This window comes from Vulpes vulpes, chromosome 4 (genome assembly GCF_048418805.1).
Source record: "Vulpes vulpes isolate BD-2025 chromosome 4, VulVul3, whole genome shotgun sequence".
NCBI lineage: Eukaryota > Metazoa > Chordata > Mammalia > Carnivora > Canidae > Vulpes > Vulpes vulpes.
This window is the reverse complement of record NC_132783.1, coordinates 58421866-58445414: the sequence shown is the minus strand read 5'-3', so window position 1 is coordinate 58445414 and position 23549 is coordinate 58421866. Positions and strand designations below refer to the sequence as shown.

The 23549-nt window shown below is 36.3% G+C and overlaps 1 protein-coding gene across 13 annotated transcripts in view; it reads right to left on the bottom strand.

Moving 5' to 3' along the window:
- Nucleotides 1–421: 421 nt before the first annotated feature.
- Nucleotides 422–23549, bottom strand: part of LIN54 (lin-54 DREAM MuvB core complex component) — a 66716-nt gene continuing 43588 nt past the window's right edge. For all 13 annotated transcript variants that reach the window (XM_025998180.2, XM_072755827.1, XM_025998183.2 and 10 more), the window contains 9 exons: nucleotides 19216–19432; nucleotides 14224–14297; nucleotides 13873–14070; nucleotides 12633–12724; nucleotides 11607–11678; nucleotides 10271–10373; nucleotides 9984–10121; nucleotides 6075–6277; nucleotides 422–2728 (listed from right to left, as the gene is read on the bottom strand). In XM_025998180.2, the coding sequence (XP_025853965.1) occupies nucleotides 2527–2728; nucleotides 6075–6277; nucleotides 9984–10121; nucleotides 10271–10373; nucleotides 11607–11678; nucleotides 12633–12724; nucleotides 13873–14070; nucleotides 14224–14297; nucleotides 19216–19432 (1299 nt within the window). In that variant the 3' untranslated portion in view covers nucleotides 422–2526. The remainder of the gene's footprint in view (nucleotides 2729–6074; nucleotides 6278–9983; nucleotides 10122–10270; nucleotides 10374–11606; nucleotides 11679–12632; nucleotides 12725–13872; nucleotides 14071–14223; nucleotides 14298–19215; nucleotides 19433–23549) is intronic.

Genomic DNA, 23549 nt, shown 5'->3' with positions numbered 1-23549 from the left:
GAAGACTGAGAAAATGTCAGTTGTCCCCATAAAAGAATAGGTAAGCTAAAGCAGTAGTCTCTCCCTACTGTTGCTGCTCTGGTTGTTTTATTACTGCGACTTGAAGGTTCTGTTTCCCAGATAATCCAGAGATAAGACCTATAGGTTGCTTCAAGTTCTTGAGAGAAAAGGAAACTAAGAAAGGTGCTTACCACAAAAACATCAAATACTAAAGGACAGGAAAAAGACTCAGTTTCTGCCTTTGAACAGCAGAAAAAGAGACATTCTAGTTTTAAAGCAATTTCAATTAATCATAATTGGGCAAAAAGATAGACATTTTTTAGTTGTGTGCTTTCAGAAGTAATGTCAAATTTACTTAAAAGCAGATTTTAAAAGTTTCTTGTAAGATAGTTAAAAGTGTTTTTAAAGAAAAACAAAATCCTTTTTTTTTACAGAATAGTATAAATGTTTATTTTCTGTATGATTTACTTTGCTGTCCTGTTTTTACAATATAGAAAAGTGTATTCTTTGAATAGCTCTAGTAAATATAAATTTAATCTTTCTACTTTGGGATGTAAATAGAGCTAAAAAAATTATATACCCAACCCTCCCAAATAGTCTTTTAAAATTGTTGAATTAATGTGGATATTAATCTTGTTCAGCAATTTGATGCAAATGCCTAAATACAAAAAGTTGCTTAGTAAGTACTACACAGGAAGGAAAAGTCTTAATACTTTAGATAGCTTCTTGAAAATCAGAAAAACTAGTAGCATTTGATTGCACCTTCAAGTTTTTACAAGCAAAACATTCTCAGGCAATGCTGTCATACATAATCTACAATTGTAATCCAAATTTCACAAACATTTTCTGCACACTGTATATAAATACACATCACAAAGGTGCAATTAGAGTTAAACACAGAATATGTACAAAATGAACAAAGTTTAGGTTTAGACCAAAAAGGTAATCTTTTGAAAAATAACTTGATTAGATATTTTATCCTCTTACACTAATTTACATTTATACAAATTTTAATTAAACATACTAGATTGAGGTGCTAAGAATTTCTGCACTATCTACATTTAGAGTTACTGCACTATAATTTTATAAATCCAAATTTCAAAAGTAAGATACTTCAGTAAATAACGGAATCTTCTTTTGCATTACTTAATTTCTATTGCCTATATCTTGTGTGTTCATATGAACATATATACACACTTAATACATACAACTATAGATTCCTTGTAGGAAATGTAATAATCATATACTAATAATTACTGATGATTATGGTACCTAACAAAATGCCTGAATTCCAACACATGGTTTCTTCTTGTCATAAAACCCAGAGTCCTATTATTGGCTCTTAAATTCATAAAGCTTTTGAATTTTAAATTAGGAAAAGATGATTTAGGTTATTTTAGTAATAATAAGAAAACACTCATACCTTCAGCTTATCAAATCACTGGCTAAAAATAATGCCATATTAAGCTTTCCTTAAAAAAGAAATCCCACTATAATTTTGAAAGCTTTGTTAGGAGGCCCTTTCAGTAAATCAAGTAAGACTCATACATTGGATTGAGACCTCTTAGTTCAAAAGTCTATAAGGAGAATTGTACAGATGAAAAATCCTTCCCTAATTTCACCTATTAGAGCTTCAATGTTCTTTATTTCTCCATCCAAGCCAAATTTTATACCTGATAATTATGTAAGTTTCTATATCATTACTACATAATAATATTAAGTTCTATTCATATGCACCTCTCACTTTTAATAGTACCCAGTAATCACGTTGACAATTTATTATCATTTCAAATGCACACCACCTCCTTCAAAGAAAACGGAAACACCCCTAGAGCATTTCTTAGTCTCCCTTTGTTGGAGAAACACATTGCCTATTGATAACTTTTTACTGTCCCTCAACACTTTGTTTTTTTTAAAAAACACCTTTTTTATTTTAAAAGTGTGCCTACAGATTACTTACTTCCCCTCTGACATTCCCAAAGTGACAATAGGATGTTATTCCAGAATCTGTGCTAAAAAAAAGCTGGTGTTTCCTCAAAAGATAGTGCTTTTCTAAGCACAAAACGTCATTTGAATATGTTTCATAAGAATTTGTTTATATAGACATTCTATCTGCTTAGGTCTAGTGCCAGAGAATGACTGGGTAATACCAATGGTTCTCTGGCTTTTTCTACTGGAACAAAGTCATACAACACCATACGTTATAAATTATAGTAATTTATAAATGTCCTTTGTCAATAGAATCAGAAGGATAGAACATCTAATTCTTAAGAAACCCATGCAAATTAAAAATCCATATAATACAATAAAGAAAAACAATTTAGAAGGGGCACAAACAGGTTTAACTAAAATTTAAAATGTACTAATTTCCTCATTTAAAATTTCACGTCTTTCAATATTATAATTTCAGGTCTCACAAGGACTGAATTAACAATACAGTAATTGTTAAACTATTTTCCAGAAAATCAAGTGTCCCTGCACCTTCAGTTTTCTGTACAGTTCATTTATCAGTATTTTGTGCAAGAGTTAGCAATTCATGGCACAAGGGTCACTTTTTGCTTTTCCTGCAGAGTTGATGACACTCATCAAACATCGTCCAAATTCCTCAAGTATCATCCGTTCGGCTGCTGCCTTTGATTTTCCCTTCTTGTCTGCTTGCTCTGCCTGGGCAAGAAGGCAATTACACGTGGCTTCCGCTACTTCCTTCGTTACAAATGTAAATGGCAATCTGAAATGATTTTTGAGAGAGAAAGATGATGATGGTGTTGAACAACAAAAGTGGATGACATTATTTCAAGTGAAAATCTGTTGACGTTTTCATGATTCAACAGCATGCCGAACGTTACAATTTGTGCCGGGAGCACAAACACATCCTGAAGAGCTTTAAAAAGACCCTGGTTTTATGATTGAGCCTATTTTTTAAACACTGTTCAGGGGCAGCCTGGGTGGCTCAGCGGTTTAGCACCGCCTTCGGTCCACGGTGTGATCCTGGAGTCCCGAATCGAGTACCGCGTCGGGTTTCCTGCATGGAGCCTGCTTCTCCCTTTACCTGTGTCTCTGCCTGTCTCTCATGAATAAAAAAAAACAAAAAACAAAAAAACACAACACTGTTCAGAAAAATAATTTTATTAATTTTTTACTTTTTTTTTTAAAGATTTTATTTATTTATTCATGAGAGACACAGAGAGAGAGAGAGAGAGAGGCAGAGACACAGGCAGAGGGAGAAGCTGGCTCCATGCAGGGAGCCGACTCGATCCTGGGTCTCCAGGATCACACCCTGGGCTGAAGGCGGCGCTAAACCGCTGAGCCACCTGGGCTGCCCAGAAAAATAATTTTATTTTATTTTATTTTATTTTATATTATTTTATTTTATTTTGTTTTATTTTATTTATTTTATTTTATTTTATTTTATTATTTTATTTTATTTTATTTTATTTATTTTATTATTTTATTTTATTTATTCATAGAGACACAGCTAGAGAGAGAGGCAGAGACACAGGCAGAGGGAGAAGCAGGCACCATGCAGGGAGCCCGAAGTGGGACTCGATCCCAGGTCTCCAGGATCACGCCCTGGGCTGCAGGTGGCGCTAAACCGCTGCGCCACCGGGGCTGCCCATATTTTTTTATTATTATTTTTTTAAAGATTTTATTTATTTATTCACGATAGACATAGAGAGAGAGGCAGAGACACAGGCAGAGGGAGAAGCAGGCTCCATGCCGGGAGCCCGACATGGGACTCGATCCCGGGACTTCAGGATTGTGCCCTGGGCCAAAGGCAGGTGCCAAACCGCTGAGCCACCCAGGGATCCCAGAAAAATAATTAAAAAAAAATAATGTGTAATATTACCTGGACAGGGTTATCTGGTTAACTAAAAGATGCTCATTCTACATGTTGACTGGATAATTCTCTAACAAAGTACTCCGAATTCATGAATGTTAGTTTCTAGAGTGCAATCTGTTTTATTTACTCTTATTTCTTTACACCCTAGAACACTGCCTGATACATAGCGACACTCCATGAATATTTGCTGAATGAGTAAAATTGGGAATTGCAAGCACAATCTCCTGAATGACACTAAAAACAAAGCACTCTCCCACAGTCCTGGAGCACACTGTTCATTTAAAAAAAAAAAAAAAAAAAGACAAAATTTTGCATTGTTCTATCACTCAAGACAAAACTAAGGGGAAAGGGAGTTCTGTTCTATACCCGGAATTTCATTCATAAAGACCTAAACTGTTAGGTATTAAATAAGGGCAATCTATCCTGAGGCTTGCTATATGTAGCCAATTTGCACGCGCGTGTGCGTGTGTAGCCACTTCTTCAAGTCTTCAAAGACAAAATCAAAATCAGGCAGCCTAATGTAACCACTAAGCCGACAACACTGACAGAAAGAAACTGCAGGACAAATGAAGTCTGAAATTAGGACCTGCTATGGCAAGAGAAAGTGAGCATTTGGGCTGCTGTACAGTTGTACAGAAATCTTTAAAATACAAAATACTTTAAATTGGAAGATACTATTATAAAGTGAAAGGAAGCTTTAAGTTAAAATTTTTGTTACTCAGACAACAGTTTAAGAACATGACAGTATAAATTTTTAAGAGTTTTTTACATAGTTTTGATTATAGTGTAATAATTTTGTGCTTTTACACTTTATAATACTGTAAACATTTTCCCAGGTTGAAAATTAACTGTAAATATTTTAGTGTAGCAATATCTTTAAAGGATTACTGAAAGCAGATGACCAGAAAGGATCCCTTGTTACAACCTTCACTGAAGTGTCTATCCGTTTCCACTTTATCTAGTCAATAACCATTTGCTAATTATATTCTAGTTGTAAGAATTCTTCAGAATTACTATCTGAAAATTCTGAAATTTCAGAATTCTATCTGAAATATTTTGCAAAAAAGAAGCATTTCTAGGGGTGCCTAGGTGGCTCAGTTTGTTATGTGTCTGACTCTTCGTTTCAGCTCAGGTGATCTCAGGGTCATGAGTTCGAGCCTGATGCTGGGCTCCGTGCTCGGCACCGAATCTGCTTGGGATTCTCTCTCCTACTCCCTCTGCCCCTTGCCGCTCATGCTCTCTCTCTCTAAAAAAAATCTTTTTTTAAAAAAATTTTATTTCTTTATTCATGAGAGACACACAGAGAGAGAGACACAGGCAGAGGGAGAAGCAGACTCCCTGCAAGGAGCCCGATGTGGGACTTGATCCCAGGACCCTGGAATCACGCCCTGAGCCAAAGGCAGACGCTCAACCACTAAGCTACCCAGGTGTCCCTAAATCTTTATTTTTTTTAAAAAAAGAAGCATTTCTATAAGCATTAAAGCCTATTTCAACTTAAGCATTTTAAATAATATACCATTTGCAAGGCTCATTGCATTTAATAATTCCTCAAATTAACCTCTACCAAAACCTGTAAATCCACGTCAGCATGAGGCCCTGCCAAACGCTGGGACAGAGATGTTTTATTCCTTATAGCCACTTCATAAGGCTGATGGGAAGGTTGAGAAAACCAAGACTCAGAGAGAGGGAGTGCTTGTTAAATTCATAAACTATTACAGAGCACATTTAGACTCAGCTCAGCCAAACTTTACGCTCAAGCTTTCCTCCTTCAGAGTTCAGCAGTCTTGTGAAATAAGGGGCTACAATAATAAAGTGTGTGAAAGGTGTTCCAGTAGAAGGGCAAAGTGCCACAAGGGCCCAAGAAAGGCAAGAGAAGTTAAGAATGTGCAAAATTATGAATACTACTACCAGGAACAGATGTAAAAATTTGTTTTCTTAGGGGTTTGTCAAATTACATAATGACCTCATCTTAGTAGGGAGAAATTCAATTAAATTAATAAGTCCAGTGAATTAATGCATTACTGTACATTTTCATAGTGTGTACTATATCTGACAGTGGTTTTTCTGTTACCTTCAAATTCCTTTCCAAGTAACTAAAGATAGAAAGAAAATGCAAAAAGAAGTCTGCTACAACCAAAAGTATGAACTCAATTTTGTCCAAAAAGGAGACATAGATATAGTCATATATATAGTCATATATGTACTGCAAAAGGAGATTAAAATATTGACTTACTTTCCTCCTCCGCTATTCAAAGCTGGTGTTGGCCTAGTAAGCAAATCTGAAATTTGAGAAGATAACTTCGTTTTCGCTGCTGTTTGTTGCTGTACCCTTACTTCAGCTGCATCTGCCAAGTGCATCAGTGTCTTTCTTTCTGGGCTTTCTTCAAAATTCTTACAGCCAACACATTTGCATATTGAGGAACACATAATTTTTGCCTAAAAGATTTACAAAAGAAAAGCTTCCAAATCAAACCTCAAAAACATTTAAGTAGATTCTGTGATCAAATCAATAGATAACAGAATTAACTGGTCAACTGACAGTAAGACACAATGGAAACATCTCTTCCTGATAAACACTAAATGGGCTAACTATACATGTGGAGAGTCAGGTATTCTTAAGTCTGAGAGTGGCTACACAGTGTATGTCTCTGAGCCCTTCTGTGTCAGTTTTTCCCCCATCTAAAAGTTTTCCTCCTAATATGAATAACATATATTCTTTATAAAGAATATGAATGATACCGTATTAAAAATAACGGTCATCCAGAATCCAACCACCTCAGACATGTTGGTGACTTCCTACTTATGCAAACACACGCACAATATCACATGAAAGGAAATTTCATAGATGCTATTTCCATTATGGATAATCTCCATAATTGCCCTCTCTGAATCCCCTTCTCCAGATTCCTGAAACCCAACAATAGTTCATATGAAACCAGTGTGTCCTTGTATGTAAAAATATGTAAAACATGTATTTTTAGGAAAAGCACAGCACTCATGTACAAATACCTATCTTAATAAATACACTAGTCTTTTTCTTTTTATTTAGGTTGTTTTACAAAATCAAATGCTTTTCTCACACTACACCTCATGGAATCCCTGCCCACAGTCATCTAGCATAGACTGGATTCATTTGATTTAATGGCTGGGCAGTAGTCCCTGGTATGGATGTGCCGCAACTGATTTGGGCATTCACTTGCCTGTTGCTGGGCATTTATTTTGTTTCCAGTTCTTGAGTAACACAGATAATACATAAAATTTTTGTGTGTGTGTGTGTATATATTGTGCTTTTCTTTCTATGAGCTAGATTTCTAGAACTGGGCTCACTGGTACATGTATTTTAATAGATGTGGCCAGACATTTTCCAAAAGGCTATAATACCTCACATCTCATCAGCAATGTATAAAAGCTTTTCCCACATTCCCTCCAACTGTATATTATAGTTCTTTTTAATATTTAGCAATGCGATTGGGGGAAAGAGGTAAAGTGGGATCTCATTGTTCTTTCATTTACATTTCCCAGACCTAGTAAATTTGAGTATCTCTTTTTGTTGGCTCCATTTTCTTCAGTTAACTCATGTCAATTTAAAGAAACATACCAACTGCCCTTTCTCTCTACAGCACCTGGCAAGATAAACGAATCATATTATGATGAACAACATTTACCCTGTTCCTTTCTCATAATGCACAAATAAATTCTCTTTACCAAGGGAAAAAATGGATATACATTTTGAGTTAATTGGGTTATTACTATGAGCCAGTCTGAGAATCTAACTAAAGCAATACTTATTAAGTATTGATGAAGAGATAAAATCCCTGACATCAAGGGGGCAAAAGACATACCACTAATGGTTCTTTGGATTAAATATGAAGAACCAAAAAAAGGTATTAATAATCTGACAGGAACTCAGGAAGGAGAAATTAAAATGATAGGGTATTTATTTATTTATTTTGGGGGTATTCATTTAGCTTTGCTAATTCAACTTCCCTTGTGGTCAAAAATTGGGAGGAAAAATGGTTAAGAGGCACAACCATTTAAATAATGTGGACAGTCACTCTTCTACTCAAGCCCTGAAGGTGTGTGAAAGGAACATGAATGTGTTATCCAGATGCAGACCAACTGGACCAAAAAAGCCAATTCAATTCAAAACCCCAACAACTGAACACAAACTGTCAGACAATATCACAGCCAATTCACAGAGAGACAATCAGCCACTGCCAGTTTAGTATATTCCAAGTTTTTCCATTTCTTGATCTTTTAGAATGACAAATTAGTAACTGGACATTTTGTATGCCTTGAATATCAAGGATTTTAGTATAACAGGGCAGCTTTCTCTCTTCTAATGTATCTCAACCAGCACTGCCGTTTCTACTTCTATTTATCCTCGGATTCAACTAAATTATTAGTTCTTGTATGTTTGCATTTCATCTGCCTAGCATGTACTGACTGTTCAATGCTGCATGCATGGAAGGGCTGCTTTATCTTTCTGACCCAGCTTTACATCAATTTCCATTTCCTCTCTTTTTGTGAACTTGGTTTTATAACTTACATTTTTTGAATATTCAGGACAAATTTTGTACGATAGATTTATGAACAGAAGCTACCTATTTCGTCAGGTGTTCAAACAAAAGAGTCTATGTTTTCCAACACAGAATAAAAAACTGTTGGACTGTAAGACATTTAAGAGACTTTCAAAATACTCTTGATTACATGCAATTTTCATTCATATTGACTCTAGGACTAATAAGAGGTTACCTTAATACACTTCTTGAGAGGAGTAATTGACTTATAAAGTATGTGAATTGCAAATCATTACACAGAGAAAACAGTACACAATTTCTTTACCGTGACACAGTTTGTATGGGAAGGGGCATTAAATGGCAGGTACATACGCTACTCCTGAAGCAGAGCAAACCCTACCAAGGAAGGGTGCTATCCTTGGTATAACTTTACCAACTGTGAGGCTATGACTTCTTTTTTTTTTTTTTTTTAAGATTTATTTATTTATTTATGATAGACATAGAGAGAGAGAGAGGCAGAGATACAGGAGGAGGGAGAAGCAGGCTCCATGCCAGGAGCCCGACGTGGGACTCAATCCCGGGACTCCAGGATCACGCCACGCCCTGGGCCAAAGGCAGGCACTAAACCGCTGAGCCACCCAGGTAAGGTATCCCTCTCTACACAGGAAGTTTGAAAGACTGAAAAGATAATATATGAGAAGACCCAACTAATTGTAGGAATGACTCAACTCAAAAGGTTGTCAGGAGAGAATTTCACCAAGAAAGCAACAGAGTAACATAGTGTTAATCTTGCGCATGAATAGATTATTATATTTAAACTTTGAAAATAAAAACAAACTATACAGTACTTTGTCTATAGCAAGAAGGGGATGATTTAAATAGCATTTAAAAATAAACAAACAAGTAAATAATATCTCTCAAAGCAGAGCTTCAACCACATTCTCCTGGAAGGATGCTCGACCAATAACTAAAAACAGCCAGTTGAGTGGAATGGTGGAATGGCAAAAACAGATGCAATCACTTCACGATGGCCAATAATCTTAGCCAGCAATATTCCATATGTCTCCTTTCCTATCCTCAGGCTCAGAAAGCAAACTTCTTAACATAATTCAGTCTTTCGGAGAGCAGTGCTCTTCAAGAGGGCACCATAGGTATTTTAGGCAAGATAAATCTTTACTTTCATGACTACTCTCTAGAATGCAGGCTATTTTCTATCTATATATATTTTCAAAAAGCTCACAGGTGGCAGTGGGTAGTACTGCCCCTCAGTTGAGGACCATGGCTACAGTTTCCAATCCACTTTGATGTTATTTTTACTAAAAATGAATAAACTTGGGCCTCTGATTGCCGTACTTCCAGGTACAATGATCAAGAAGTTATGAACTGATAAACCAGGCGATGAGACCCAAAGTATTATGTAATGACAAAACCAAAATGTCATTCCTCTGAAGCCCTGCTTAGGAAGCCCCGTCTTCCTCAAACTAGTGTCCTTGCACTGACTGTGCACATTTTCAAACTGCAAGAGTGGAGTAATTTCCCAATTTTCAGGTAAATTTTTACAATATACCCTTCCCAAAGTTATTCACAAAAAAACAGATTATATTCCTCAACCAGCATCTCACCTCATAGCATTCACAGTAGTTTTTAAGACATCCTGATCGTTTGCAATTACATCCTTTGCTGTGACGTCGATCTGATTCTCCCTCCTTTCCTTTCCCTATCTTAGGCTTAAAAGCTTCTGGATTTCTGTCAAGGCATGCCTATCAAAACAGATAACATATCAACTCAAGTTCAATCAGTACATTAAACATTGCAAATGGAATTAATAGACATTGTAAAACAACAGAGTTCTACAATAATCAGCTGAAACTGGAAATTTTTGTCAGTTAAATAAAGTAAAAATAATCACCTTTATTGCTTTTTGCCTTTCATTTTCATGTTCCAAATTATTATAACAATTAGTGCAATTGCAGTTGTTGCAAAATTCACCATTTGCAAAGCAATCACAGTATCTGGAATATAAAAATCAGTGCAAGTCACATCAAAAAGTCATTGTTAAACAAAATGAGAAATTATCTGATTAAAAACATTATATATGCAGTGAAACATTTTATTTTTATTTTTTTAAAGATTTTATTTATTTATTCATGAGAGACAGAGAGAGAGAGAGGCAGAGACACAAGCAGAGGGAGAAGCAGGCTCCATGGAGGGAGCCCAATGTGGGACTCATCCGGGGACCCCAGGATCACACCCTGGGCCACCCAGGAGTCCCCAGTAAAGCATTTTAGAATGTACTCGGAGCCACCTAGTTCTAGAGTTAATATATATTGACTGTCAACCATGTGATCAGACTCAAAATTAAAGTCACTAGCTCCTAGAATTTTGGTTTAGAAACTTAGTTCCAGGGATCCCTGGGTGGCGCAGCGGTTTGGCGCCTGCCTTTGGCCCAGGGCGCGATCCTGGAGACCCGGGATCGAATCCCACATCGGGCTCCCGGTGCATGGAGCCTGCTTCTCCCTCTGCCTGTGTCTCTGCCTCTCTCTCTCTCTCTCTCTCTCTCTCTGTGCGACTATCATAAATAAATAAAAATTAAAAAAAAAAAAAAAAAAAAAAAAGAAACTTAGTTCCAGGAGTAGCTATTGTCAATACAAAAGAAATGTGATTTTATATGCTCCTAAAGTGAATTATTTCGAAATCATAAAAAGGAAAAACATGGGTTATATTCTTGTAGTGGAATTGGCTCACTTGAACCACAGTTGTGCCTCTTGGGATTCTAAACCCCTTATTTGACCAATGCTTTTCACTTAACCGTTTCATGCCAAATCTCTTAGTTCAGAATAAGCAAATTAATCATACAACAATTTTAAAAGCTCCTCAGAGTACCACCTGATTTAGGAAACCAAATATAAAGGTCATAGCTAAGATCAAATTTATTAATATTAAAGACAGGAACTAGGTCTGTCTCATGCTGTTGTGTCCCTAAACCCCTCTTCTAGTGACTCATCTATCGTAAAGACTATAAAATTACTTCTTTCTGAATGAATGAAAGAGTAGTTTTAAACCATCATAATTGTGTTCAGACATTCATGTGCATGTTTATCTAAATTACTTAGACTTTATATTTATATATATTTATATATTTATATATTTATATTTTTATATTTATTTTATATTTTATATATATATATATTTTATATTTATATATTTAAGTATATGAAATAAGAAAAAGTAGCAAAAAGACTTACAATTTCAAACACAGCGATTTTGTACAATTACAGGGCTTTCTGGGTCGACTAGCAGACTCTGATGGGATTATGCTATACAGATACAAAAAAAAGATATACATTTTAATTAATTAAAGATAACTTAAAAATTACAAAAGTCTCTGTAAATTTCTTCTAAAATAAAGCTTTAACACATGCATGCATCTCTAATAAAAGTTTGCTATGTTGTTCACTTCACATCAAGTTCAAAAGCAAGTTGTAACATGAAAAGAGGGGTAAGAGAGCCAAGACGGATTTTTTTTTCAATTATTGATTGATTGATTGATTGATAGAGAGCTAGAGAGAGCACAAGCAAGGGGAGCATCAGGCAGAGGGAGAGGGAGAAGCAGACTCCCTGGTGAGCAGGGAGCCCAATGTGGTGCTCAATCCCAAGACCCCAGGGATCATGCCTGGACTCAAAGGTAGATGCTCAGCCGACTGTACCACCTAGGTGCCCCTCAAGATAGGGATTTTTTAAAAAAGGAAGTTATCACTGACGAACATTCCACAAAAGATATTTTTTCTTCTAAGAGAACTAAAGCTGAAATCAGCTCAAAACTTTTGGGATTCAATTACAAAAGGTAGTGAGGAAAAAGGGGTTCTGGGGTTGGAAGTGGAGAGAGGAAGACTGGTTCTAAGCATTGCTTCTAAACCAATACCGCAAAGGAAGCTATTCACAGATTTAAAAACAGACTAACAACAACAAAAAAAGGCAAGGACCTAACATAACAATTTAAGAACTAGTTAATATCATTTTAAAAAATATATTCAGGATGAGACAGAGAAGAAAGACACAGAATATGTGGCAAAACTGATGAATCTAAATAAAAGAAATTTGGGGGTTGACTGCTCCTGTAACTTTTCCTTAAAATAACAAGTTCTATAGAGGGATGCTCACATGGCTTTGTGGGAAAAAATATCATATAAATGTATTTTGAAATATGTATTATTTAATGCTGCATTTAATCTGATCCAGCGATTTAACTTACATATTTTCAAAATACTCACCCGTTGAATGGAAGCCTTGCCTGGGTCTGGATACCAGGTGTTCCAGTAAAGTTAGAGTTGCTTGCTATAGACACATATGAAGATTGCTGTAGCTACATATAAAAAAGGTAATTTTAGACCATATTTACAAAAATGCCCAATACTCTCAGATGTAATAATGATCAGTAAGAAACACAAATTCATCTACTAAAGTAGGAAAAATAGTATGGAGAATTTCATAGACACAGCGTGTCATGAAGTTCTTCTAAAGACCCAAAAACTAATACTAGAGGTGAAAACAATGTGAACATTTTAAAGCACTACATGGTACAAATATAAGAAATTTTTCATAGAGGAGTAAGCATATCAGGATTAGGAAATTCTAGATGAATGCTCCAAAAGTACACACATTAACTTATATTGGCTAGAAAAATGCAATGTGTCTACCTGTAAATAAAATAGGTACTATGCTGATCATTCATCCCATTACAATTTATAGAAAATGAGAATTACATGGGCAAAATTTTCTATTTTACATTGATTTCTACACAGGAAAAAAGAGATGATAAAAATACTGAACACTTATTTTCTAATCAGTAGCCACATTAAACATACTCCAAAGTACATTTCATTAAAGTACTCAGGTTTCTCTTTCTCCCTCTTATAATCTGAGGAGATCAATTCAACAGTTTAGAACATGGTGCTACTTTGCTGGATTCTTATGTGAAAAAGAAAATTTCTATCTGCTTCCTAGATGCAGCACTCCTAACCCTCACCAGCCAGTTGGATGATACATGGCTTTGACTCTAAAGATGACCAGATGAGTGTCTCTGGATAGGTCACTTAAAATGTGACACCTAGTAATGCATCTTATAGTCCACTTTCCAGGAGCAAGTCAGTGGCATCCTCCTCATATGTGAGGAAGAGTTGGATCACAGTCACAGCGTTCTCCAAATGCACTTGTATTCTGCCGACTTTCATTTCAACATCTCTCCCCTTCTCTCTATATAGTCCTGTCCTCTCACCAAACTGATCTCAGTTTCCAAGTGTCTGACTTGCATATGTGACTTCTGATATTTCAAATGCTAGGGATACATAAAAATAAATTCAGAAGTTTCTGTTAGCATCTTAAGATTTTGGAGATAGCCATTCTCATACTGAGTAAGATGTTTTTCAGTAGTTTTCAGAATGTTACAGGGCTATACATCTTAGACTAAATTATCCTTTTTGAAATGCAATGGCTCAATTTTTTTCCTCATACCTGAGTAACATACTGAGCTGGAAGCACTGCATAACCCACATTCCCCGTTCCCGGAGCTGGGGCCAGCACAGTGCCCGGTGGCAGGTTAGTGAGGTTTGGCTGGATCTGTGGCAGTGGTGTAGCAGGCATGATGAGCCGCTGTTGTGGCTGGCTGGTGGTAACTATTTGTGAAGTGGGATTGATGGGTTTGGGAACAACCTTAAAAAAAGAAAGTATACCCATGATTACAAAAATACATTTTACAGCTTCTCCATTCAGTATAAATCTCTCTTACATGAATCTTAACTTTCAATTTTAAAAGTGAATTGTCTGTCTGGGAGATGCTGAAGAAAAAAATTCTGTGACACTCACCTGTTTGACAGTCTGTGCTGAGACGAGTGGAACTGACATCCGCACTGGAGTGGTATTAACCACCACTGGCTTTGCTTTTTAAAAAAAGGGAGGAAAGGACAATTTATTTACAGGAAGTAGTCTTTGAAACATTGAAGATACTTAGTTCTCTCAAGATATCCTCAAAGAGCTTAAAGAATTCCATTTGTTTCCAATTTGGAGCAATCTTTAATCAGGATAGTCACCTGTTAACATTCCTTAACCCATCTACCAGGAAACTTATGGCTACAGTAGCAGCTATAGTTTATCTGCTTTACAACAGAACATTTGTCATTTAAGACAGTCTACTGAAAACACTTCTATCTGTATTCAGATGACTTAACATTCCCTATGAAATCTAGTCAGCTGAAACGTCCTTTAAATAAAAAAACCTGCCATTCAGGAGCTTGAGTAACAATACTGTTCTATACTCTAATTGCCATGTTTATATTAAAACCAGAGAAAATACCATTCTTGTATAATTCATTATTTAGAGTACCTACTAAAAGGCAGCCTAGTATGAAGGTAAAGAATATGGTCTCATAGGTCATAGCACCCTGGAGACTCAAATCCCAATCCTTCTGCTTTCTAACTCTCTTTGCCTGTATCCTCGTCTATACCATGGGGCTAGTACCTCCCTTACAGGGTATAAGGATTAAATATGTTAATCCATGAAAATTTATTAGAACAGCATCAAACAAAGAGTAAGTGCCCAATAAATGTTAGTTGCCACTAATGTATTGTTATTATGACCATTATTACTATGCAAATGGCATCGTGGACTATGTTCCAGAGAAATTAGAGTACAAGACACTTGCTCAAGTAGATTAAACTCAAGTAAAGCAGATTAGACAAATACCAAATAAAATAAATACGGTTAAAACAGAGAAAGCGCTTTAGAGTCCAAGGGAGATAGAACGTATGTGTGATTGGCAGAGGATGGGAATACGAAAGGATGCATGAAGGGCACTGTGTATGAGATGGGTTGTGATCAATGGTTAGGTTGAGGAGAGGGCACACAGACTGGAGCAGGACATTCCAGGCAGAAGCAGGAAAAGTGGAGGCCTGATGCCAGAAAATAGCAAAGCACTTCACAAAATGGTGGTGAACAGATCAGATTAGTTGAAACCTAGGGTTAAATTAGGCAAGCACAAGTCTTGAATGTCAGGGTAGAAATGTATATATTTAATCTCTATTAGGGGTGGTGGTGGGGTGTATCCACTTTATTTAAAAAATTTTTATTTAAATGCAATTAAATAACATTTAATGTATCATTGGCTTCAGAGGTAGAGGCCAGTGATTCATCAGTCTTCTAATCAGTATTTTTAAATTCAGTGGGCAGTGAGAAGTTTCTGAGGATTTCGAAGTACAGAAATATTACTGGACTGGCACAAAGAGAAACTATTTGGCAGCAGTGTGTAAGACAGGATGGAGTTTCATGAAACAAGGAAAATTAGAAGAGTATCTGAAGTGAGGATCTACCTGAGGTGACAGACAGACGGGAGAGCGCAGTTGCAAGAGACGGTGGAGGTGAAAGGAATGTGAACTGCCAAGTGGATGGCAAGAAACTGCATGTGTTAAGGGGAGAACACATAAGTCAGCGTTAAGCTTCAAGTGACCAGGAAAATGACCGCTACCAGAACTAAAACCTCAAGAATGAGCTGATTTGAAGGGAAGATGAACCCGCCATAGAGAAAAGCTATGGTGAAATTCAGGAGAGACTGGCACTAGGCCTGTAAGTTTGCAGCACAGGTAGTACAATTTTTAATACCGTCTACTGCCATTTACAAAATCTAACAAAGGGATTTAAAAAGACAGGAAGGATATCCCTTCCGGTTTTATTTATGCAAAAAGACCTAGAGCCTAGTCTGAAAGAGAGAGAGGTTGAGATAATGGGATCTATACTGGTCCCTGAACAATAAAAGAAAAAGAACAGACTTCCTTAAATAAAAAAGCTTGGGAGACTTGATGGCTAAAGACACAAAGTTGAGCATCCTGGAAGAACATGTGACAGCATTCTGAACTAAAAGGGAGCGGGCTCCCCCTGCAGCAAGGGGACAGAAGGGGAAGGGGGAAATGGGATACCTCCAGAAGGTGCTCTAGTGCTGATGACTGCACCTTGCTCAATACACTAAAAATCACTGAACTGTATGCTTAACAAGGGTAAATTTTTATAGTAGGGTAAATTTTTAACACGAATTACATCTCAATAAGGTGGTTATACAAAAAGAGTATAGGACCATGAATTACAGGAGCAGTGACATCTGATACCTGATTTAAAATTATTTGCTGTTCTGATTCTCTTCAGTTGCTATAGCTTTAGTCCTAATAACCACTGTAGACTGGTCTCAGCAATACTAAAAAGAATTAAAAGGTGAACTGAAAGGAATGAAAAGCCTTAATTCCTGCTTGGAACACAGAAGAGTAGACCCCCTACAGCACTTGCTCCTTGGAGAGGAGATGTTGCTCATCACTCCAGGAGCACACTGAGCAGCAGTTCTGAAGTGGCCCTAACAACCAGAAAGTAAGAACTTCCTGGTGGTCTTTGCAACAATGGGAAGGAGTGTGTGGCCTGCCCTCAGTCACATCAAGGGACAGAATAACAGATGATTTCTATTTGGATAATAAAGAAAGGGTAACTGTCTCCATGTTGTGGGCAAGCTAGAAAATTTGGGAACTCTAGGTTTACATTAGCTTGACATCTGCGTGCTGAGTTTTCACTATAACCTAGGAAATAAAATATAAAATGAAGTGGTCAGAAAAGAGAACACTACAAATTACTTATGGAAAGGGGGATATACTGGTATTACTCAACTATATCAACAGTCTGTATTTCTCCTCCTTAACTTTTGAGCATAGTCCCACATTACTATTACTGCCATTTTCACAGAAACTGGAATAATCATTTCTTTTTTGGTCTTTAACAGAAATTCTGAATAAACCTTTGAGAACAGCCTCCTTCCAAATTTTAGAAAACCATACATGCAAGTGTTTAAGGCTTTTTAATTTCTTAAATTGACTTCCTCACCAAGATGGCAGGAGATTACATTCTAAAGAGATTAACCATGAATTCTTCTGGATTTTTACTGTGCTGCCTGCTATTTAGCCAGCAGTTAACATGGTGGAGCCTGTGGATACTGGCTTTGTACAGTTTGGTGGGAAATGTACAAGATGAGCTCAACTCCCTTTGGCATAAGGAAATCCCTTATTGGAAATTAAGCCATTAGAAAGAAATATTAACACATTTGATGAACTAGAGCAATAATTTTCGTGTTGTCTCTAATAAAAATTACAAATTTATTATTCCTGTGAAATAATATATATTATGTATTCCTAGGTCTCTTATGGGATAGGAGAGCAAAAAGAGAAAAATATGGGCATAAGGGCAATCACATGGGTGGTTGTGCATGTGAGTGGGGAGAGGGTACATACAGGGAGAACCAAAGAAGCTGAGAGACAGAGATGACAGAGAGGGAAAGTTGAAGGTAGAAAGCAAAAGAAAAGAAAGTAGCAGGGAAAAAGAGGGAGGGGTGTGTGTGTGTGTGTGTGTGTGTGTGTGTGTGTGTGAGGAAGTTCTAGGAGGCAAAGAGCACAGAGCTATAGAGAGAGACAGAAAGGTATAAACTTGGAAAAGAAGGTACCTATAAATACACTAGAATTATGAAATGTTCAACCTATTCCTCCACTCTTCCTGGATCTTCAGGGTCTTTTCTACTTGTACCAAAGGCTTCTTATTGACAATTAGTGTTAACATTACACTGGAAATGGATCTCACCATAGGGTACACACAAGACCACATACACGTTAAATCCAACCAATTGTATCTAATGACTCCTATCTTTCTGACTATCTAAGTAAACCACACTTGCAGCACCTCTTTTAGTACCCTGCTAAGTTTAAGTATTGAGAGAATATCACACCTGGTTCCTTTAGCAATAAGCAACTTTCATCTTCCTTTCATTAAGGACATCAAAATAAAAGATTTTCTTCTAAAATCAGTTTAAAGAGGATTACAAAATATAATTACTTGATGGGTCCAATTTTAATAGAATATATACTAAAATATTGTGTCCCCCACATATCCTTTAGTTTATCCCATCAGTAATTTAAAAAATAAATAGTTTTCTCTTCCACAGTTTCCCTCAGGTGAACTAGCTATCAGCAATATATAGCTCCAACCTTCTTATCCCTTAATAAAAATGAAAGAGCAAACAAGCGGTCTTTAATTCTTTTATTTACATCCAGTACATAATAAGTCATTTACTTGCCATCAACTGCTTTTTGACATCAATGGTATATGAAGCAGTCTTCTAAGACAAAAAATTAGGCCCTAAAATATAAACTGTCCTGATCCTTTCACAGCGTTCAATTTCTAACAAGTAGATAAACATGAAGAGTGGTTGTGTGTGTGTCTGTGTATATGTATCAGGTGACAGGACAGTTTAAACAGAAATAGAAAATGGAAGGTCTACAAACAGGAATATTCTCCAGGAAAAGCAGAACTAAGCAAAATAAGAGAACATTTTAATTGCTTTTTATTAGCAATTACAGATTCAAAAGAAGTAATGGATGAAAGTGGTATCAAGTTCTTATTATTCATACCTTGCCTACTAGTCATTTCAATTGATCCAGACCCTACCAAGCAGCTTCACAGGTTAGAAAATTAGGTAATTTGGCTTCATCTAAATTTGTCCCACTAGCAGAAATGGTAGGCTTATAAACTAGCAATATAATGGCTACCCACAAATTGATGAATAATTCCAATGGTCTGGTAGTATAGGACACTGTGCACTTCTAGCAGAGTGAAATACTCTATATACAACTATGATTCTATTTCACTGTTTTCTCCAACAGTTGCTGATTCATACTCTCAACTGAAATGCCATACATAGTAGGATTTCAGCAAGAAAAGGATCAATGTTCTTTAATAATGTTCAAAGAATTAATTACTGCTTTTAAGAAACGGTTACTAACCTTGCTGGAGAGGTTGAGTGTTTGTACTGGGATTCTGACTAACTGGCTGGGTTGAGCTACTGGCTGTTGTGGCAGTGACAAGTCGGACATAATGAAACTTGCTTCCAGGCACTTGAATCTGCTGGACATTGGGAGCAGTTGCCAGAGGAATAATTGTCTTAAACTGTGACGTGCTCACGCCTCCAACAGTGATGGTCTGCACAGCTGATTTCACTGCCTATTAAACAATACAACACGGCTATCATTAATCTGGGATTTAACTTTCCTACCCTTTTAACTTATAACAATTGCTCAAGTAAAAATGTATGTTCCTGTATTTCATCAAAAGCTGTTGCAAGGAACAACCTGTTCAAAGAGAAATGAAAAGAATAGTAATGAATACAGAGGTGAAACCAAAATTAATTTCTACCTTCCATCTCTAGTAGTTACTTCCTTGAGAATCCAGGTCAGATGACTTGCTATGAAGAAATCATTACTTAAATTATAAGAACTTGCTCAATTTTGTTAATATTTATGAGAAAAGAATTATTTTAAACTCCTAGAATTAAGCCTCATATTCAACATAGAGAAGATGCAGACACTTGTCCTTATTGCTACGCACCAAATTAACTAGGACAAATTTCATTTCTACACGTTCTAAAAAAGAAAAAAACCCAAAAGAAAAGCCATCTTATACCCTCATTAAGTCTAGTCAATTCAATTGTTTCCATAGATACAAATGTACCCAATAACATAATGGTAAAGGGCCAAACTTGGTCCAAAACTACCCCAGTTTTGGTTGTCTAGGGAAACTGATTTTGAGAGATTCAAACTTGAGTCTATATAATCATTTTAATGATTTTTAATCTCTTCCCTTATTCTGATAAACAGCAATGGGACTTCCCAAAAAGCTAAATGAAACATCAGGGGCAGAACAGAAGTCTTCTAAGGTGTCTTCAGTTGACATTTAACCAATATACAACAGACTCTTCTACAAAGCAAAGATCCAGACCAGATTCTCAACCAGTGCTACAGTATTATTTTATGAAGAATTATATCCCCACCTATCTTCCAAAGAGCCCTCATGCTAAAAGACAATTGACGTGATGGAGGAAATCCATATTATGTATATAATTTATGAAAGAAGAGTTAAGAATTTGAACATTTTCATAAAAGCTCAGGAAAAAAAAGAGAAGAATGTCTTTTAGTGTGGAAATTCTACAGGCAATAGTCAAAGGAGATTACTGCAGCATAAAACGATTCATGTGTTATCACCGGGCAGAGGCACCACAAAGCAGATTTATAACAAAGGGGAGAGACAACAGCCAAAACAGTCAGTGGATTAAATGAATACAGAAGAAAAGGATAAAATGTGTACATATGTTAGCTACTGAAAAATAAAGCAAGCATGAGACAAATATATACAGTGATGTAAGAGACCTAGCCCTTCCTATATCAGCTCAAAATGGAAAAAAATACTATCTTAAAACAAGGTGCCTCAAAAAAAAAAAACAAAAAAAAAAAAAAAAAAAAAACAAAAAAAAACAAGGTGCCTCAAGCACAGTAAATTTATTGGGTCCTTAATATGTATGAAGAACAGTGCTTTTAAAACTCTAAATAAGATTATCTGATTTAAATCTAGCAGCCACATTATGAGTTAGGTAGAGCATGGCACTAGTACAGGGGCTGGTTTAAGTTTGCAGAGCCTATCTTTTTTTTTTGACTCTTTCAATTTTTCTGCATCCTAAGCTTCAAGCTACAACTCTTACAAGATATATATAATTGGGTCTTTAAAACAAAAATCAGACTTGACTGTATTTTTAAATCAGTATATGTCTGCTTACATCTAACATACTTACTTAAAGATCTGGATTTAAATCCACCATTGTACTGTTTCCTATTTGAACCACTTACCCTGTTCTGTTCCTTTTTTCTTATTCTTACTTTCTTTTGGGTTAAATATTTATTTCACTATCCCTCCCCATATTAGCTTTTTATTTATACATTATGTTACTAATCTTTTACTGGTCACCCTAGAGATTACAATGTACGATATAGGAATTAAATTAGTACTTTACATATCACCCAGGAAATGAAAGAACCATAAAACACTAACACCTTTTACTATTGCCCCATCTTTGTGCTGTTAAGTATTCTAATTCTACATATAATGCTAACGTCCAGAAAACATTCATTTACATATTTCTGAAAATTTGCCCTTTCTGTCCTTCCTGTATATTCCTGCTTCAAAGCATGAATGACTTTTAGGATCATTTTCCTTCTGCCTAAAGAACTCAGTTGAGGATTTCCTTACGTGTGGAACTGCTAATGAAGAATTCTCCTCATTTTGTTTCCCCAAAAATGTCTAGTCCTTTATCTGCATCTACTTTGTTGATGAACTCATCTATTAAATTCTTAATCTGTTTTAAGTTTCTGGTTTGAAAATAGTCATCTGATTCTTTTTTTTTCAACTGAGGCATACTTGATACACAATGTTACACTAGCTTCCAGTTCATCGGATTCCTTCTTCAAAGTTTCGAACTCTGCTGAAATTCTTCATCTTGTTAAATAAATTTCTGAATATATTAATCTTAGTTATTTTAAAAGTCTAAGTCTGATAACTCCATTACCTATATTTCTTTGTTTTGAATAATTTGGTCTGGTTGCCTGGTGTGCCTGATGATTTCCGACTCAACACCAGACATTGTTTATAAAAACTTAAGCATAATTTGAGGCTCTGAATGATGTCATATTTCTCCAGAGGTAATTCACTTTGGCTTCTGGCAGACAGTTAAAAGTAGAGACAGATTATCCTAAACCAATCAAACTGGAGCTGGCTTGAAGCAGAGCCTCAGTATTCCAGAAGCCTTGTCTACTTCTGGTTTACTCTCACCCCATATAGTGACACCAATTAAGAACTGGCTTCCTCCTCCTTGTTGGGCCTGAATCTAATTTTTTTTGTTCATGAGATCTGTAAGACAGCTTAGCCTTTAGCTTAGCCTTTTTTTTTTTTAATTTTTATTTATTTATGATAGTCACACAGAGAGAGAGAGAGAGAGAGAGAGAGAGGCAGAGACATAGGCAGAGGGAGAAGCAGGCTCCATGCACCGGGAGCCCAACGTGGGATTCGATCCTGGGTCTTCAGGATCGCGCCCTGGGCCAAAGGCAGGCGCCAAACCGCTGCGCCACCCAGGAATCCCAACTTAGCCTTTCTATAGCCACTTTCTGCTCCTCACCTCAGTCTCTCAGTCACAATTACAAATCAAGAAATGCCCTAAGGAGAAGATGCAACAGTGAACATGGGGCTGACTTCTCTAGGCTTCTCTTCACTTCATGAATGTGGCTTTTGGTGTCTGGTCTGCAACAAGCTCATTCTGTATAGCCAGAAACAGAAAATACCAATAGCCAGGGTTTTAATCTAAGCTACAACATTCCTAGTTGCGTGACTGTGCAAGCAACTAAACTCTGTGCCTAAGTTTTCTCATCTGAAAATGTGAAAAGAATACCTTTCTTACAGGATTGTTACAAGAATTAAATGAGTTAGATTATATGAAGTACAAATAATAACGTCATATATTACAGTGCTCAATGTCTGTTGCTGTTTGTATCATCATTATGCCCATTACAGATGGGAGAAACTAACTAAGGTCACAAAGCTAAAAAGTAGCAGAGCCAGGATTTGAACCAGTCCCAACTCTAAACTCCATTCTTTTAACTAGGACATCCTAACCCCTTCAGCTGTCCATGCTTAATGAATAGTTATTAAATGACTAAATAAAAGTAAATAGTATCCAGTCCTCAAGAACTCTGTTAAGAACTAAAGTTGCGCATTTGTCCCTAAGAAACACTGAAAGTATTTTTTTCATCAGTATGCTGAATATAATAAGTATAAACATATTTTTAAATGTTTTTATTTTAAAACAATTTTAGACTCAAAGTTACAAAACAAATACAGAGTTCCTATGTACACTTTCCCCAATAGAGTAAAATCTTACATAACCATAGAACACTATCAAAACAGGAAATTGGCACAATACTATTAACTAAACTACAAAACAGAACTTATTCAGATCTCCCCAGTTTTTATACAAGTTTTCATACAATTATCAAGATACAAAATTGTTCCATCACCACAAAGAAGCTCTCTAGCACCACCCTTTATAGTTACACCCTCCCTACCAACCCTAACTCTTGACAACCACTGACTAACCTGCATTTTCCCAACACCTGAAATACTATACAGTTACTATTTTTGCAAAAGACAGAGAGGCATTGGAATATACTTAATTTCCGTGAGAATTCACAGGCTGGTTCCCTTCCTTGAAGTACAGTGGTCTGATAAACTACATGTGAAT